Raw genomic sequence first — 19,815 nt, forward strand, 5'->3', positions numbered from 1 at the left:
GAGAGAGAGAGACAGCGTGAGCAGGGGAGGGTCAGAGAGAGAAGGAGTCACAGTCAGAAACAGGCTCCAGGCCCTGCGCTGGCAGTCAGCATGGAGCCCGACGCAGGGCTCAAACCCACGAACCGCGAGATCATGACCTAAGTGAAAGTCAGACGCTCAACCAACTAAGCCACCCAGGCGCCCCTCCTTGCCTAACATATGTTTATTTTCACTTATAACTTGCCTTGAAAATTATGCACAAATTTTTTTTTAAATATGATTTCTAATTAATTTTAAAAGTCTGGGGTCAGAAAAGTAAGCAGTGTTGGGACCAGATGACTAAGCTCCCTTTTACCACTGTTTTCTGAGATTTTAGTATTCAAGTACACAGTATTCTATTAGCTGAAAAAAAAAGAAAAAAAAAAGAGGGGCACCTGGGTGGCTCAGTCGGTTAAGCATCTGACTTCGGCTCAGGTCATGATCTCATGGTTCATGGGTTCAAGCCCTGCATCAAGCTCTGTGCTGACAGCTAGCTCAGAACCTGGAGCCTGTTTCAGATCCTGTATCTCCCTCTCTCTCTGATCCTCCCCTGCTCATGCTGTTTCTCTCTCTCAGAAATAAATACAACATCAAAATAATAACAATTTGCTTTAAAAAAAAAAAGAAAAAAGAAAAATAGAAAAGAAGTTTAATTATGAATCTGAAAATCTGAGGATGACCAGACTCTGTACCACTGATTCACAGCAGATCAGTTTGTGAAAGGACAGACAGGAGAAACAAATAAAAAATGAAATCATCAGGGCACCTGAGTGGCTCGGTCGGTTAAGCGTCCGACTTCGGCTCAGGTCATGATCTCACGGTTCGTGGGTTCGAGCCCCACATCAGGCTCTGTGCTGACAGCTAGCTCAGAGCCTGGAGCCTGTTTCAGATTCTGTGTCTCCCTCTCTCTGACCCTCCCTTGCTCATGCTGTCTCTCTCTCTCAGAAATAAACAAACAAACAAACCAAAAATGAAATCTTATATTTGCAGAGTATTTTCATGTTATATCGTTCAATACAATAATTGAGTTTACAGAAGACAAAGAAGCACCACAGATTAACATCAAATTCAGTAATTCTACTGTTAGAGGGGACTTAGAGGCAGGGGGTAAAGGCAGAAATATTTTACAAATTAGTGCGATAGCCCTTACCCCATTCCATCACAGGCACCCCAAGTAACACTTAGCAATTTGTTGTTTGTGTTGAAGTCAGGAAACTGGTAACTCATAGCCGTGCTGATGTACGCAAAAACTAGCAGTGACAGGAGATCGCAACTTTCTTCCCAGCTTCCCACAGTGACTATCCCATTTAAATTTCAACTAAATGTAAGGTTTAACAGAGGCACTGACAGGGCTGCTATCAAAAATCCCAGTTGGGACACCTGGGTGGCTCAGTCGCTTGAACATTCGACTTTGGCTCGGATCATGATTTTGCAGTTTCTCAGCTTGAGCCCCACATTGGGCTCACTGCTGCCAGCCTGTCAGTGTAGAGCGCACTTAGGATCCTCTGTCCTCCTCTCTCCCTGTCCCTCCCCTGCTTGCACTCTCTATCAAAAAATAAATAAAACATTAAAAACCAAAAAGGGGGTGCCTGGGTCAGTCAGTTAAGCATCTGACTTGGGCTCAGGTCATTATCTCACAGTTCATGGGTTCAAGCCCTGGGTCAGGTTCTGTGCTGACTGCTCAGAGCCTGAAGCCTGCTTTGGATTCTGTGTGTGTGTCTCTCTCTGCCCCTCTCTGCTCACACTCTATCTCTCAACAATAATTAAATGTTTAAAAAAATTTTTAAATAAAAAAACCAAGTTTATTTTGGCTACTTTTTAAAGAAACAAAAAAGTTTATTCACTCATCTACATGCTCTTGAGATGTAAACAGTTAGGATAAAACCAATGAAAATTCTACCAAGAGAAAATAAATAAATAAATGAACCAGCGGGTCTCATACTGCTTCTTGGGCATCAAAAGACAATGAGCAAATATGACAACCTTAATTCCCCACCTCCCTCTTTTTAAAACAGTTTTGCAAGTACCATAGTTCTTCTTCACAGCTGTTTGCAATAAACGCTTGGTTAATTCGAATCTGTTCCTCCTCCTTTAAACAAACAGGATATTGGTCAATTATTATGGAACACTGATATTCTCTGGTTTTTCACCGTTTTAAAGAGCACTTAGAAAGAAGTTTCATTAACCCGCATGTGCATCTTTCGTTGACTCTATCAATTTACTTATCCAAGGCTTCTCAAACTTTCCCCACTATCTCAAACTACCAGGCAGACCCCTAACCACAGGACTATCTCTTCCTGGAAGATTCTGTTTGCCCCAGATCACTTCCTCTCTGCCAGGCATTACAGCTCCTCTACTTTCACTCTCCTTGTGCCTGAGAAAGAAGTGGTCCTCCTGTTTGCCAAGTAGATCCTCTCCAACTGCTTCCACCTCCTCCTCTGTTCGTTTCTTTTTCAACCTGTCCCTACAGGCTCCCTCCTCTGAATGGATAACCACTCCTAGAACTTGCCTGCGGTCAGGCAGGCTGAGCAGAGCGGGAAGGAGGGAGTGGGGCTGAATAGGACGGATGAATCCTTACCATCTTGCAATCTGGCACTCTGTTGCTTCACGTAAATTCTTTTCTGTGTGCATACCACCAAAGCCCTCATTCTTCTCAGTCCTCACCTTATACCTCCAGCCCAGCCGGCGGGATTTGTCTCTCCTGCTGGCTCATCTTCTCTAAAACATAAGGCATTTCTCTTTTTTTTCTAATTTTTTAAAAATGTTTATTTATTTTCAGAAAGAGAGAGAGAGAACAGGGGCGGGGCAGAGAGAGAGAGAAGGAGACACAGAATCCGAAGCAGGCTTCAGACTTTGAGCTGTCAGCACACGCGAAATCATGACCAGGCTGAAGTTGGGCACTTAACCAACTGAGCCACCTAGGCACCCCAAATAGAAGGCATTTCTTGAGGTCTTATCACGAGCCTCCTCTTTCTTACAGCTTCAACTCTGTACCCTGATTTCTTTCCAACTACGGGCAATCATCATTGCTGCTTCCCAAATCACTCCTTCTGGATGGCCTGCCTGTACCTCCAGGTCATCATGTCCCAACACTGAGCGCCTTCCTTTTTCTTCCCTGCCCTCCTCAATCTCCCCACTTCCCCATGTGTACCCCCATCTTCTGGCTACCCCGTCTCAATCCACAGATGGGGGTGTCAAGAGAAGAAGACATCAATTCATTTACCAGGAACCAAGATTCTGCCTCAAACCTCTCAAATCTATCCCCTCTGTTCTATATCCACTTAACAACAAACTTTAATGAGACCTGGCATTCAAGATACTTTACACAACGCTTCTCCAACTGTAACATGCTTGGGAACCATATGGCGATCGTGTAATAAAACAGACACTCCTTCAGTGGATCTGGGTGGTGTCTGATTCGGATTTCTAACATGCTCCCAGGTGAGGACCAATGCTACCAGTGTTAGACTCTACATAACAATCTGGTCCCAACCTATTGTTTTGACCTCATCTTCCACAACTCCCGACCTAGCACATATCACAGGTGCATGTCTGTATCTCTCTCATACACACACACACACACACACACAGGTATACAGGCAAAACTGTTCCCTAAACATACTTTTCAGCTTCTGTGCCTCTTCCTGCTGCCTCAGGTCCAGCATCTGCTCACCATGATCCTACTCACATTTCACAAACCAACTCATTCTGCCACAACCTTTTCTGATTTTTTTACCTGCTTCACCCCCAAACTCCACCCACTGAACACCACAAAAACCCTGGGACACCCAGGCACTTGATTTGCACTGCTTCTGCTCTGTCATGTCATTATGGGTCACCTCATGTAATCCTCGCTGCTAGAATACACACTGCTCCTCCTGCAAAACAGGGACTATCTGCCTGCCCTCTGTTAACCCCAGGGCGTCCTGAGGGCTGTATGTGCCAATAAGTCCCTGCTGCAGCGGACCTGTCCCTAAGAAAAATGAAACATCTACTTTACATCAGGTAACTTACTTTCAATAGAGGCCTCCGAAGTTTAAGGTAAACAAAAACACTGTTTCGGGAAAGTTAATTCATTAGCAAAATCTCGGAAAATTTGTTAAATATCTGCTACTTAATAGGAAAAAAAAATCTACATGTAAATATTCAAATAGGGTCTAGAAAATTTTGGTACTTATCCTACTTTAGTAGCCTCCAGGCACATAGATTAAAGTTCTGGTATTCAACTGAAAATTAAATCTAACTTGTTAAGCTAAATTACAAGCTTACAATACTTTCTAATACAGTTCCTAGTTCTCCCTGGTTTAATTTACCTAATCTCCTTCTCTCACTCTGTTTGATAGAGGGGACATCACTTTCTCCCCACTTGTGCTGAGATTAGCTGCCTGCAAAATACTTCACTATTTTTACTTTTACTTTACTATACATTTTACTATTAAAATGTCTTCCATTTTATGTATGTATCTTGAAGTAACACTTTTAAGGAGGCTAACCAAATCCATCAAGACAACCGGATCTTAAATGTTTCGATAGCTTAAGTCCTCTTAATATCAAGGAACTGCCAAAATTCAAGACCTACCCACAGCTCTTAAACTTTAGTGTGTCAAGAATTGCCTTGAGTGCTTGCTAAACTTGCCGATTCCAGGTTCTTACCCCCAAGAAAGTCTAATCCGGCACAACTGGGGTGGGGCCTAGAAATCTGTACAGTTAACCAGCATCCGCAGGCGATCTGATGCGGATGTTCTGCAGATCTCAATTAGAGCAACACTCACCTCACCCCTGGTCCAGGGGCCACTGCAGGGGGTGTGTTTAAAGGGAATTATAGAAACCGTTTTTGTAAAGTCCTTTCCCCAAACAGCTGTCACCCAGCAGAGATATGGGGTGATCCACAGAAGACTAAATAAAAAGGGGAGGGAGTCTCTGCAACGTGAATAAAATTAGAAAACAATAAAAGAGGGGAAGTGCTGTTTCTTTCCCACCTTTGCGCTCCATTCCCTGGGCATCCCTCAGACATCCTCGAGGATGCTGCTTTCGCCAGCAAGCGAGGACCGGAGAGAGGCCCGTCGCTGGCCGGGGAGGGGGGGCGGGGAACGTGGCCCTGCACTCACCCCCGGGTCACCACTGTCTCCGTGTGCTAGAGGCCACTACCGAGGGGGAACCACGGACCCCCTTGCCTCTGCGAAGCGCATGCGTAAACAAGTGGCCTCCCGGGTCGCCGTCCAGGGCGTTCAGCCCGCGCCGCTCACCTGCCTCGCGGCTGTAGCTCGGCCTCGTCGTCGGGTTCCGGCTCCCGCGTCTCCTGCTCGACTGCGGCCGCGGGNCCGCGGCGCCCAGGCCGAACGCCGCCTCCACCTTCGGCGTGGGGAGGTCGGTGGCGCGAGCTGCGGCCACCGTGCCAGCCGCGAGCCCCAGCAGCAGCTGCAGCAGCAGAGCCCGCACGAGCGGCCCAGGGCGGGTGGCGCGCTCCATCAGCGTCCCTCCCCGCGCAGAAACATGGAGGTGCAGCCGCCGGCGCCCGCGTCTCCCGCTGCTGAAAGCCTCCGATCAAGACCAGGACGCGCTACGGAACCCGCCGCCTCCCGGACGGTCTGGGCTGCTGAGTGGAGCTTGCCCGGCCACGTCTTAGCCCGGCCTCTGCCACAGCCACCCGAGTGACAACCTCCCACGGTCATCGCCCATTGAACAAACTTTCCGCGCGTCTCCTCTCTGATTGGCTGCGGACACCGCCACTCTGGAGACCTAGGTTCGCCCTGTTGGAGAAGGTGGGCTTTTCCCGGATGTCAACATCACGCCTACCAATCAAATCGTACTGTCGTCTCCCGAGGCCCGGCCCCCTCCCGGAGGCGGTTGCCAATGAGAAACGGCCCTTCCCTCAATGTTCTTACCTGATTGGCAAGTCCCTCAGTACCCGGAACACATTTCCCCGGAGCAGATTTGCCATCGCTGGGGTTGGCCTTGCCCCTCAAAATGAGGCGCTAGAGAAGACTTGAAGGTCATTGGTAGCAGTGGATGCTCCTCAAAGGTCTGGGCTAACTTCTCCTTGATTGGTTGGAAGCGGCACTTACTACGTGGCCGATTCTGACTGTGGAGAGGAAGGTCCCAAGTGAAAGGAAAAGTGGGAGGCGAGTCCCTGGTGGCGGGGAGGCGGCCGACCTTAAAGGAGCTGCCGTTGTGGCTCTTCTAAAACCTGTTCTGTTTGGAAAAGCAAAAGCGAAGGAGGGAAAACAAGTGGCCGCACAGGACGTGCTGTCCCCAGAAGTGGAAGGGGCAAGATGGGCTCAGGAGAGTATCCTGCTTGTGGCCGCGATGGTGCTGAGAATTACTGCCTGCTAGGGATGCCGATCTATAGAGGATCCAGTCTACCTGACACGCCCTCTTCCTCGTTATAAAGGGGAAGGAGCCCATACCCCGTACGTTGACTAGTTTGTCTAAAGTCACATGCCTACTGGCATGCTTTGTACCTCACTTATAGGGCTCTGACGAAGAAAGATAAGACTGCAGAAGGTCAAACTGGAGAAAATAGGAATGTTCATCTAAGGCGTTGGAACTTTTCATACAACAGTTAAAAAGACCGTGAAAATTTGTGAGCAGATGAATGAAACGGTAAGATGCATCCATCAGCAGCGTATTCATAGATGAGGAAGGTAGTTGGGAGGCTGTAGCTGGGAGGCTATTGCCTCATCAAAACTCTGACGTTTTTTTGAAAGATATTGGCATACAAACATCCTCTAATTTCATCTGTCCTAAAGCAAAACAAACAAAAAGCCCCACTTCCTCTTCCACCTCCTACCACATTTCCTTGCTCTTCAATACAGTGAAACTCTCTAGTGTTTTAAACTTGTCTTCAATTCTTCTCTTCCTCTCAAAAACACTACAGTCAGGCTTTCAAGCTCAATTCTACCAAAACTGCTGTCACTGAAGCCATCAATGCTAACTTAAAAGGACAATTCTGACTTCATCGTATCATCTGTGTTTTCCTGTGTAAAACACTTTTCACTGGTTTTCCTGCCCAACAGACCAGGTCATAACCCTCATTAGGCCTCATTTTAACTGAATCACCCCCCATTAAAGGCTGTATCTCCAAAAATACTTACATTCAGAGGTACTGGGGGTAAGGGCTTCATAGGAATTTGGAAATGGGGGGACGTACATTCTTCAGCCCCTAACACCCAGATACTCAAAAGACTTGTTCCTTTACTTCTTTCAAGGTTCTCTTACCTTCCCAGTGAAGCCTCTCTGGACCAGCCTTTTAAAATTGAAATTCCTCCCACAGGTCTCTTCCTAAACTCCTCCCCTACTCTCCTTAGGCCTTAAATACTATCATTATTAAGTTTATTTACTTTTGAGAGAGACAGAGACAGTATGAGTGGGGGAGAGGCAGAGAGAGAAGGAGAGAGAAAATCCCAAGCAAGCTTCGCACTGCCATGTCAGCACAGAGCCTGATGCGGGGCTCGAACTCATGAAACTGAGAGATCGTGACCTGAGCAGAAACAGAGAATCGGACACTTAACCAATTGCCTCACCCAGGCACCCCAACGCTATCATTTATATATTTGTTTTGCTTATTATCTGTCTACTTCCACTCCTATATAAGTTCTAATGAAGATTTGCTCTTTAACATATTCCTCAATAGAGCCTAAAACAATGCAAGGTGTTTAGTAAATGTTTAATAAATACTTATTGGCTGAATGAACAAATTCATTCATCAGAAAGGAAAGAGACAAATGGACAAGAAGAGATTGTTGTTGCTGTAGATAGAAGGGAGTCATTAAGGAAGCAAGATCCCTGAGTATCAGAGGAAGCAGAGGTATGCCTTCCATGTTGAAAGTTGAAGAAATACCCCTAAAGAATAACTTATATTGAAAGAGAAAACAGATGAGAGAGTTCAAACTAGCTGATCCTGATTTGCTCAACAAAACAGGAAATAAGATCTCTTGCCAAAGTGAGAGGTGTGAAAAAATTAACATGAGGTGAAAAATGTTTGTTGACTACTTGTAATGGCTCATTCAAAATTAGCTAGTGTATATATTTGAGGGAACCTAATCTTCATGGTTTTTTAACTTTCTCAAAAAAACGATCATGGCACAAATGATAATCTGAGCCAATGAATTAGGAGTCCGCTTTCCACCTGCAGTTGATGTGGAAGTTTTGTTCATTTACTTATTCATTACCATTCAGGGAATTCCATGGGAATAAGGGGATGAAAAAAACAGGCATGATCCTTACCCTTCTGAAACTTCACATTTATCTGGTTAGGGAGACAGCCACTATTGTAATAATCACACATATATTTATATGATGGAAACAAAGATAAGTGTCAAGATGCAAAGGCACAGACAGAAGAGCACAGTGGTGGAAAATGCCAGTAAGGAGGGTCAAGCTTTATACTCAGGAAAAAAAAAAAACATGCAAATATTTCCATTTTGGAAAAAGAAGAGTCATGATCCTGAGTCATGGTCAGCTGACTGGGAAAATCACTTGAAGGAAGCAAGAGAACACCTACCAGTTGGGGGGCAGCTTGGAGAGTCGTGGCAGCTGCCTGGGACCCCCTGGCCTGTAAGTGTTAGTTCCTCAGGGAAGTGTAAGTACCATTGGGACCAGGCAGGATAGCTGGTCGATAAGTCTGAGCCAGAAAAGGAAGCTGGTGTGCTTAAGTATCTGAGCCAGGGCTGCCCAGTTTAGAATTGAGATTTTGAAACTGAGCATTGTCCCAAAGGTGAGCAATACAGACCAGCGATTTAGAATCCTCAGTTCAGTCTATGTGCAGAGAAAGCCTGTATCTGGTGCTGCCTGAATTTGCCCTCTGGCAAGAGGTTTCCTAAAAGCCCCACTAAGGGACTTCTACTTCCCTTTCCCAGGCCAGGACCATGTCAAATCATCATCTGGAGCTGCAAAGGAATCCTACTGGCACGCTGAACAAAATTGGGGTTCTGCTAGTGAGGATGAAGGGGAGAACTTGTAATCCACTTTGTCAAAGTATAATACATGTACTTATGGGAAGTGCCTGCTTGGATAGGTTTCAGCGGGCATATCCACCAGTCAAGATAACAGAACATTTCCACCTTGCCTGAGAGCTTCCTCGTGTCTCCTCACAGATCCTTCTTCCACTCCAGGCCCGCAGGTAATCACTGATCTGTCTTCTGTCACAATAGATTTTCCAGAATTTTTAATGTAATTGTACAGTATATGCTCTTTTTGTGTCTGGCTTCTTTCACTCGATATAATGTTTTAAAATTCATGCATGATCTTGCATGTACCAACATTTTTTTCATTTTTATTGCTGAGTAGTATTCCATTGTGTATTGTTGTAACATTGGGATGTTTCCAGGTTGGGGCTATTGAAAATAAAACTGCTATAAACATGCATGGACAAGTCTCTGTGTAGGTGTACATTTTTATTTCTCTTGAGTAAATGCCTAGAAGTGGAATATTGGCTCATGTAGTTGATGCGTGTTAAATTGATAAGAATCTGCCAAACAGTATTCATACTCGGGCTAAATCAGTCAACCCCTGCGTGAAGGATGTGAGAGGGTAAATTTTTGTTGTTTTAAGCCATTGCACCTGGAGATGGTTTGTTACACAGCATTATTTGGCAATAGTCAACTGATAGAGCGCTGTATAGTTCACTGTGCGGCATACTCTGTTGAGTGCCTACCCATATCAATTCTTCCCTTCGTAAATGCTTTGACTAGCAATTTCACTAGAGAAGATGTGTCAGCATCCAGGGGTGCCTGGGTAGCTCAGTTGGTTAAGCGTCTGACTCTTCGTTTCTGCTCAGTCATGATCTCATGGTTCATGAGATCGAGCCCAGCATCGGGCTCTGTGCTGACAGTGTGGAGCCTGCTTGGGATTCTCTCTCCCCTTTCTCTTTGCCCTCTCCTGCTCTCACTCTCTCTCTCTCTCAAAATAAATAAATAAACTTAAAAGAAAAGAAGATATGTAAATGTCCAATAAGCCAAGCTATATTCCAAAGTGGTTTCACTTTATACTGCTACCAATGGCATATGAAACTTCAAGTTGTTCAATATCCTCAACATCATTTAGTACTGTTAGTCTTTTAATTTTTGCTTTACTTGTGAGTATGCAGTGGTATTTCATTGTGGTTTTGGTTTGCATTTCCCTGATGACTAATGATTTTGAGCATCTTACCATTTTGTGCTTATGAAACATTTATACCCCTAAGGAACTCATGCCCTTCATCTGGGGGTTTGATCTAGCCAGAACACATTTTTCTTTTGGCAATGGCAGAAACACAAGAAAGATGAGTGGACATTACAGGGCCTCTTAAAACCGGAGTCAGGGGGCACCTTGGTGGCTCAGTCGGTGGAGTGCCCAACTCTTGATTTTGGCTCAGGTCATGATCTCATGGTTTGTGGGATCAAGCCCCATGTTGGGCTCTGCGCTGTATCAGAATTCTCTCTCCCTCTTTCTCTGCCCCCACCCCATTCATGCTTTCTCTCTCTCTCTCAAAATTAATAAGTAAACAAAAAAAAATGGAATCAGAACTGTTGGCTGCATGGGTGGCTCAGTTGATTGAGCATACAACTCTTGATTTCAGCTCAGGTTATGATCCCAGGGTCATGGGATTGAGTCCCACATTGACCCCACGCTGAGCATGGAACCTGCTTGGGGTTCTCTCTCTCCCTCTGCCCTTCTCCCCTGCTCACATGGACGTACACATTCTCTTTCTCAAAAAAAAAAAGTAGAACTGCAGTACTGGCACTTTCACTCATGTTCCAATGGCTAAGGCAAGCATATGACCAGGTCTGGTATCAAGGCAGGAAAATATGCCTCTCAGGAGAGAAACTAAAAAGTCACATGACAAAGGACATGGGTACGGGATTTAAGAGAGCAAAAACCCAATCTACTACATGTGCTGTGTATAAGAATAACCAATTATATCTGTGCCTGAATCTAGCATGAACAATTGCTTCAAAGCAACACACACAATGTATCTATTAGAACAGCCTTGAAAGAAAAACTTATCAAGTGCTGGTGAGGATGTGGAGCAATTGGAACCTCATATATTGTTGGTCTGAATGTAAAATGGTAAAACTATTTTGGAAACACTTTGGCCACCCTTTATACAATTAGACATACACTCACCATAAGACCCAGCAGTCCATTCCTAGATTTTTACCCAAGAGAAATAAAAACATATGTTCACACAAAGACCTATATGTGAATGTTTATAGCAGCTTTCCTCATAATTGCCCAAACTGGAAACACTGAAAATGTCTATCAACTACTGAATGGATAGACAAGTTGCAATTCCACCACGTGATGGAATGCTACTTAACAATAAGAAAGAACACCACACGTGTATATTTCAGACCTCTGCTTTTATATGTCTGCTAACATCCTTGGGGCCAATGTATGCCACACTGCCAAGTGCAAAGTCAAAGGGCAGAGAAGCATAGCCGTATACCAAGAGGCCATGGCTAGAGTGGAGATGTGTATTACTACTATAGGGTAGAGATTTGTGAACATACTTTATTCTACCACACCCATCATGACTTCCCTTATCTGAGTGACTGAGTCTAAGGAAATGCATTGAGACTTCAGGGGGATAGTAACTGATAATTATCAACTCCTGAATGTACACAGTTCAGTCTAGTCCTGGACAGATATAAATGATCATTTCTGGTCCCCTTGGAGATCTCTCCAAAAGTGGGCTCTGCAGGCATGTGCGCATAAGTGCAAAAACAAATCCCTACCTATATACCCACACATGCAAATAAATACGGGCTGTGTGTGTGTGTGTGTGTGTGTGTCCAATTATACATGCCATTTCTCCAAAAAAAGGTGAGTCTCAGAGATTTTTAGAGGCTAAACTCTTAAGTAGAAAAAGGAGGGGTGCCTAAGTGGTTTAGTCGGTAAAGCATTGGACTGTTGATTTTGGTTTCAGGTCTTGATCTCATGGTTCATGAGATGGAGCCCCACACTGGGCTCTGTGCTGACAGCGCAGAGACTGCCTGGGATTCTCTCTCTCTGCCCCTCCCCCATGTGCGCATGGGCACACACATGCGCGTGCGCACTCTCTCTAAAAATAATAAATAGGGGTGCCTGGGTGGCTCAGTGGGTTGAGCATCTTATTTCAGCTCAGGTCATGACCTCTCAGTTTGTGGGTTCAAGCCCCACGTCAATATATTCCTAATGGTCCTCAAGTACAGAATAACTTATTTTTTAATATTATGTTTTTATTTGGATGATGATTTATCTTATTTTATTTGAGAGAGAGAGAGAAAGCAGGGAAAAAGGGCAGAGGGAGAGAGAGAGAGAGACAATCTTAAGACGGCTCTGGCTCCACACTCTGAGTGGAGCCCAATGCAAGGCTCGATCCCACTATCCTGGGATCATGACCTGAGCAGAAATCAAGAGTTGGACATGCTCAACTGACCCAGCCACTCAGACACCCCTAAGTGATCATTTTTTTTAATTAAATATAATTATTGGATCATCTGGCTAAACCTCTTTGGCATTTCAGACCCGAGCTTGCATTTATGTTTATTTTTTAATGTTTGTTTCTTTCTTTATTTTTTTTTTAAATGTTTTATTTACTTCTAGGAGAGAGAGAGAGACAGCGTGAGCAGGGGAGGGTCAGAGAGAGAGGGAGTCACAGACTGAAACAGGCTCCAGGCTCTGAGCTGGCAGTCAGCACAGAGCCCGACGCGGGGCTCGAACCCACGAACCGCGAGATCATGACCTAAGCGAAAGTCGGACGCTTAACCGACTAAGCCACCCAGGCCCCCCTAATGTTTGTTTATTTATTCTGAGGGAGAGAGAGAACATGCACACATGTGGTGGAGGCGCAGTGAGAGAGGGAGAGCAAGAAAATCCCAAGCAGGCTCCTGCTACCAGCACAGAGCCCAACATTGGGCTGGATCCCATGAACCATGGGATCATGACCTGAGCTGAATTCAAGAGCCTGACACTTAACCAACTAAGCCACTAAGCACCCCACATTTGTTTTTATTGAATTAACACCAAGTAATACTATTTTAATTGTTATAAGCAACAGAGAAAAAAATAAGTTGCATATTTATATTATAGAAGATTCATTCCTTGGGAGCACCTGGGTGGCATAGTTGACTGAGCATTGGACTTTTGATTTTGGCTCAAGTCATGATCTCAGAGTTGTGGGATCGAGCCCTGCATCTGGCTCCATGCTGAGTGTGGAGCCTGTTTCAGATTTTCTCTCTCTCCCCCTCTGCCCCTCACCCCTGCTTGAAAACAAAAAAGATAAAAAGAAAAGGAAAGAAGAAAAAATAAAAAGATTCATTCTGTCAAAAACCAAAAAACATGGTATCCTCTAAGTTCTATGTGGTTCAAATAAAAAAAAATGATGGGAGAATCCAGTCCTCACCCCACACATAATTTTATAAGGGGGCCAGACTGAAGGCTGTATCTTAGCTGTCAGCATTTGGTCATATACTTCCAGCTCTGATCTAAGAGCTAATTTTAGGACATATCTCTCACTGAGAATGATGGTAAATTAGATTTCTTTAACAAACAAAACTTTGAAGGTATCAGAAAGCAACCAAGGTCCCTGGGACTCAAAGGGCTAAGACTAGGAAAGAAAGAAAATGTGAGATCAGGGTGACATTCTCCATCATTCCCCCCTGAGACATTTGCTGAATTATAAGCAAAAAGTGCAGGACCTAGACCCAAGCAGAGAGGTGCATTTTAGGGAGATTTTAGGAGTCTTGGGGCAGAACACAACATGGAGTTCACAGCTAGCAAGAGAGCCAGGATTGGAAGGGCTCAGATCCCAGAGAAAAGAGAATTATTGAAAAGTGAGTTAACACTCCAGCCCCTTTTCCCACTAAGACATTTGCTGACTCCTTAGCCATGCACCATGCAGGTAGGATATCAAAAGCCTAAGCAGAAAGAAGGAGATAACAGGCTGAAAAGTGAAATGGTCTCATTGAGCTGGGGAGTCAAAAAGTGGAAGTCAAAACCCAGCAAGAAGTGGGAACTCTGAAAAACATCTCCAGCAGAGACTTTAGACAGCCTGGAAATAAAGAAAAAGTAGAAATAAACTTGCCTTTAAAAAACTAGCTTCAAAATACTATATACCCTTATCAGGTTAGGATGACCTCCCTCTATTCTTTCTGCCAGAAGAAAGCTAAATGATCTCTGGAAAAGGAAAACATATAGAGCTTCTACAATTATTCATACACAGTGTTTAGCATTTGAACAAAAATCTACAAGTTATGTCAATAAGTAGAACCAAGTGACTGAAAATCAGAAGAAGAACACAGAAGTAGATCAGATCCACAAGAGACTGAAATACTGGAGATATCAGACACAGACTATAAAATAATTATGATTAATATCCTACATACGTTTGCTTCCTCCATGTCATTTCATGGTTTGATAAATAGTTCATTTCTTTTTTCGTGCTGAATAATATTCCATTGTCTGGATGGACCACAGTTTATTTATCCATTCACCTACCGAACAACATCTTGGTTGCATATAGGTTTGGGCAATCATGAACAAAGTTGCTGTTAACATCCATGTGCAAGTTCTTGTGTGGACATAAGTTTTCAACTCTACTGGGTAAAAGGTAAGAGTTTATTTAGTTTTGTAAGAAAACAACAAACTGTCTTCCAAAGCAGCTATATCGTTTTATATTCCCACCAATAATGATTTAGGGTTTCTGTTGTTCTGTATCCTCACCAGAATTTGGTATTGTCATTATTTTGGATTTTAGCTGTTCTTTTTTTTTTTTTTTTAATTTTTTTTTTTTTTCTGAGAGAGAAACNTGTATGATGGTATCTCATTTTAATTTGCATTTCCCTAATAACACATAATTTGAACATGTTTTTATATGCTTATTTTGCCATCTATGCATCTTCTTTTTTTTTATGTTCATTTATTTTTAAGAGAGAGCACAAGCGTGGGAGGTGCAGAGATAAGGGGGGACAGAGGACCCGAAAGCAGGATCCTCACTGATGGCAGGGAGCCCAATAAAGGGCTCCAAGTCATGAACCATGAGATCATGACCTAAGCCAAAGTTGGATCCTCAGCCAAATGAGCTACCCAGGCGCCCCTATATATCTTCTTTAGTGAGGTGTGTGTTTGGGTCTTTTGCCCATCTTTTTTTATTGTTGTTCTTTTTCTTATTGTTGTTCTTTTTCTTATTGTTGAGTTTTGAGAGTGCTCTGTATATTTTGGATAACAGTCCTTTCTTAGGTATATCTTTTGCAAATATTTTCTCCCACTCTATGGTAATGACAACTTTAAAGCACAAAAGATTACTAAAAATAAGGGGGGACATTTCATAATCATAAATGGGTCAATCGCTCTCCCTCTCCCAACATGGCAGCCCCAGCAAAAAAGAATGAGACAGGGAAGACTGTCTCCTTAACAGACTTTCTGGCTGAGGATGGGGAACTGGTGGAGGAAGGACCTATGTCCCTGAAACAGTCAGCTGGACGGATGAGACAGCTAACCTGGAAGGAGATATTTCAACCACTTGGCACATTTGTAGAGGACTCCTCCAGCTGCCCATTCTATCTGCCCACCATTCCATGGGCTGCTCAGGAACCCAATATTGAGCAGGCCCATCTTCCCAAATTGCCACCCTCACTGTTTTTCTAGGGAACTTGCCTTATGCTGTGACAGAAGACTCCATAAAGGAATTCTTTGGAGGATTCAATATCACTGCTGCTGTACATTGACCATGCGAACCCAGCAACCCAGAGAGGTTCAGAGATTTTGGTTATGCTAAGTTTGAGGACCTGAGTTTGATTCCTTGCTCAGTGCCCTGAGCCTCAAATGAAGAGTCTCTATGTAATAGGAGAATCTAAGTGGATGTTGCTGCTCAAACACAGAAAAAAAAAACGGGAACAGTCATTGTTTGGGTCAAGACAGAAATCAGGATTCTGACAAAACAGATACCCACTGGAGGGCCCATCTCGCAACAGACAGCTTTCACTACCATCTACCTAGAAGAGGTGATAATAGCTTTGGAGACAAGTGTCAAGATAGTTATGATGCAGGCCAGTATTATGATGGACATTGGAGTATGGTACCCTGATGGCCCACATCAGGATATGGATTGATATGGGGGCTGGTATCACTATATCACTATGATGTCTGAAGCAGCAGAGACTACGACAGAGGCTCTGATTCCAGGATAGGCAGGGCAGAAGAGCATTTGGTCATAGGTACCATAGGGATGATGGCTACTGAGGGGAAAGGGACCGCTATGAAAACAGATATAACAGAGGAGATAATGGGTCATGGAGCTTCAGAGATTATTGCTCTCAGGATGATTATAAGCATTGAGGCCCCCAACAAACTGAGTCTAAAGCCTTGGAGTACTTCCAAGGAGGATGATTCCTCTACTAGCACCTCATGGTCCATTTGAGCACCATGGGGTGGCTAAGCGAAGCCTTCCTTAAAGTCTCTGGTTTGCTCCATCTCCCACCCTTACACCAATTCAGCCTCAACTCCACTCACCCTGCCTGGGAACCCAGTTTACAGCTCTGGTGCCTGCCTGCGCCTCCCTTCTATGGCCACACGGCCAGTACATCTACCATCCTGGCAGTCAGACTCCATCTGTCTCTCAAGGGTTTTATATTCAAAAGAGGGAGAAGGTACAACATTTTCCTGCTTAAAGAAAAAAGAAAAGAAAAGAAAAAAGATGAAGGAAAGAAATACATGTATATTTCTATGTCTCTATTTCTATACCTCTATATCTTTGGAAGAAGAAAACTGATCACAGTTTTTTTTTCTGGGAAAACACACAGGGTGGCCAAGGCACAGGGTAAGAGATTAAGAGGGACGCTTTTCCCTTTTTTAGTAGCTTTATTGAGATGTGATTCATATACTATTCACCTATTTAAGTGTACAATTCAGTATTTTCTAATATATTGACAGATTTGTACAACCAGGAAAGAGACTTTTAATTTTTTTATTTTTTATTTTTTTGCAAGTAGTTTATTGTCAAGTTGGTTTCCATATAACACCCAGTGCTCATCCCCACAAGTGCCCTCCTCCATGCCCATTTCCCCCTCCCCCCCACACACCCATCAGTCATCAGTTTGTTCTCAGCATTCAAGAGTCTAGGAAAGAGACTTTTTAAAAAAGTGTTTATTTTGAGAGAGAGAGAGAGGGAGGGTGGGAGAAAGAGAGAATGAGTGGGGGAGGGGCAGAAGGAGGTGGTGGGGGGAGAGAGAATCTTAAACAGATTCCACGCCTAGGGTGGAGCCTGACAGGGGACTCAACCTCACCACCATGAGATCATGCCCTGAGCCGAAATCAAGAGCTGGATACTTAACCATCTGAGCTGCCCAGGTGCCTCTCAACACATATTTTAAATTCCTAAGCTGTGGCCAACCCCATAGGCACTGAGATATCACACTCAGACAGAAAGTAATCTTGTCCTCAGGAGAATACAGTGTTTATTTTTTATGTTCCTAGCAGAATTGGTATCTCTGTATAGGAACAGCTAATCTATATCCCCTTTTGCATTCTTCACCCCTCAGCAATTGGGGACCCACATTTGATGTTTATGGGATACATGCAATGAAAAGTAAAAGGGGGCACAAGCCACATGCCAAACAGAAAGACCCCTCAGTGTTTTCATTGGTTGGGTAACTTTTGTTGCCAACCATCAGAGAACGGAGGGGAGCTCCTCTAAACACTGGGGTCCAGTCTTCCCTCTCTTGCCTGTCCAGGGACCTGCTTCTTTGCAGAGCACTGATCTCAGCATAGCACTCGGTCAGCATTTTCAGGTACTTGTCACCAAGCATGGCATCCCTAGGTACCACCATGTACAAGCGAGTGATTGTACATTTGGTCTCACAACTCCCTCTGACTTGGCATAAGTTAGAACATTTTCCAAAAGGTGTTTATGTTTATCTTCAGTGTTCTTTCTAAGTTCACTCTAGTTTGCAACAGTGAATCTATGTTACCAGTGTATTTTTTAAGTTAAAAATAAGTTAATACTTAAGGCCTCCTACAGGAAGCCTTCCTTGACTCCTCCTTCATTTCCTCACAATAATTTTGGTTCCTTTAGTTCCCATAAAACCCACCTCTAGCTCAACTCTAGCACAGCACTTACTGTAAGGTATTTTCACCTGTTTAATTATCTAGGTCCCCTTTAGACTGTGATTTCCTTAGGGTATGTGCTGTGCCTTTCATAACTGGGTCTCTAGGGTCTTGCATGGAGACTGGTACACTGAAACTTTCATCTTTCCACCTCCCCTAAAGTGTCCTGCTTTCCACATCCAACTCCGCCCACAACTAACCCCATACCTATTCTCAAAGAACCCAAAGAGGACTTCTTCTCTTGAGTCGGCTGACATTTCTTACTAAGCCCTGAGAACCCAACTGTGTGCAATAATATGAGAAAATGAGGATTCCAGAGAAACTTGATGGACACACCCACCTTAGGAATGCTAGAAATTAAGGCAAGTCCCAGGCATGTTACTTAGGTGGGAGCTATATTCATTCATATGTTTGTACCTTTAGAATGAAAGATGAAGGAAGCGAATGGGGTGGTGAGTTAGGGGCTGGAACTAGATCTTGAGATGAGATAAAAATTGGAAGGAGGAAAGGCAAGGAAGGCATGAATCTGCTTTGGAAGACAAATTGAGGGAGGAGGGGACAGAGCATCATACAAACACTGAACTTACACAAATTTAGTTAGGTATACTTGGAAGAAAGGAAGGGAGGAAATGGGAAGGAAGAAAAGGGGAAAGGGGTGAATAAAAGATACAAGAGAAATAAACATTTAAATAATACAAGTTTTTATATAATTTTTAACGAACCTTAGATCCTATACAACATTTCACACAGTTGTTTCTAAAGAGCTTGAGAAGGAGAAATGGCATCTACTTTCCAGTAGTGTGGAGGGATTCAGCTTTGAGCACTTGGATTATTAAGGGAGGTTTTTTTTTTAAGTTTATTTATTTATTTTGAGAGAGACAGAGCATGAGCAGAGAATCCCAGGCAGTTTCTGCTTGTACAGTCAAAGTGCAGAGCCCGATGTGGGGCTCTAACCCACGAAACTGTGAGATTGTGACCTGAGCCGAAAATCAAGAGTTGGTCACTTAACCAACTGAGCCACCCAGACATTCTGAAAATTATTAGGGGAACTTAAAAAAAAATAACCCATAAATGCCTGGATCCCACCCTCAGAAAGCCTGATGTAATTAATTGGTCAGAGGTGCAGCCTGGGCTTCAGACTGGTTAAGAACTCCCAAGTAATTTTCTTTTCCATTTTAAAATGGTGGTAACATGCACAGGACATAAAATTTACCATCTTAACCATTTTTAAGGCTATAGTTCAGCGGGGCTTAAATATATTCATAATTCATAATGTTATACAACCATCACCACCATCCATCTCCAGAACTCTTTTCATCTGTAAAACTAAACCTACATGCTCCTTCCCTCCTGGTGCATGTGTGCATACATGCTCTTTATCTCTCTCTCTCTCAAAATAAATAAACTTAATAAAATAAAATAAGATTTAAGAGATCTCAATCAGTTGCAATGTGTGCACCTGTGGAGAAGTGTTGACACCGCAGGCCTGAGCCTGGTACCCTAAAAAGGCCTACTTGCAAGGATGGCCGTTGGCTGGCATCTGGGAACTTAGATGGGGTGGGTTCTCACCATTCCCTAACTAATAAGAATGGCTTCCTGTGCATAAACTATAAAAAACAATATAACTTGTGCTAAATACCTGCTTTCCTACTGGGGGTCTGGAATTCTGGTATATGCTAGTCAGTGGGTGCCCGTATGGGATCAGCCCTGAGTAAAACCACAGTGACTGAG

General features: G+C 43.8%; 1 protein-coding gene, 1 long non-coding RNA gene and 1 pseudogene across 2 annotated transcripts in view; 2 read left to right on the plus strand and 1 right to left on the minus strand.

The window, feature by feature from the left end:
- The window catches only part of EIF2AK3 (eukaryotic translation initiation factor 2 alpha kinase 3), a 63,364-nt gene extending 57,686 nt beyond the window's left edge, over positions 1–5,678 (minus strand). The window contains 2 exon segments of the mRNA XM_077766692.1: positions 5,265–5,340; positions 5,343–5,678. Of these exon segments, the coding sequence (XP_077622818.1) occupies positions 5,265–5,340; positions 5,343–5,487 (221 nt within the window). The 5' untranslated portion in view covers positions 5,488–5,678.
- A 421-nt stretch (positions 5,679–6,099) lies between these two features.
- Positions 6,100–9,203, plus strand: LOC144233660 (uncharacterized). The gene is made up of 2 exons (XR_013335728.1): positions 6,100–6,621; positions 8,877–9,203. It is a non-coding gene; the product is annotated as an uncharacterized LOC144233660 (long non-coding RNA).
- A 6,142-nt stretch (positions 9,204–15,345) lies between these two features.
- On the plus strand, positions 15,346–16,399 carry LOC144233685 (eukaryotic translation initiation factor 4B-like; annotated as a pseudogene).
- Positions 16,400–19,815: the final 3,416 nt, after the last annotated feature.

This window comes from Crocuta crocuta, unplaced genomic scaffold (genome assembly GCF_008692635.1).
Source record: "Crocuta crocuta isolate KB4526 unplaced genomic scaffold, BGI_CrCroc_1.0 scaffold275, whole genome shotgun sequence".
Classification (NCBI taxonomy): Eukaryota; Metazoa; Chordata; class Mammalia; order Carnivora; family Hyaenidae; genus Crocuta; species Crocuta crocuta.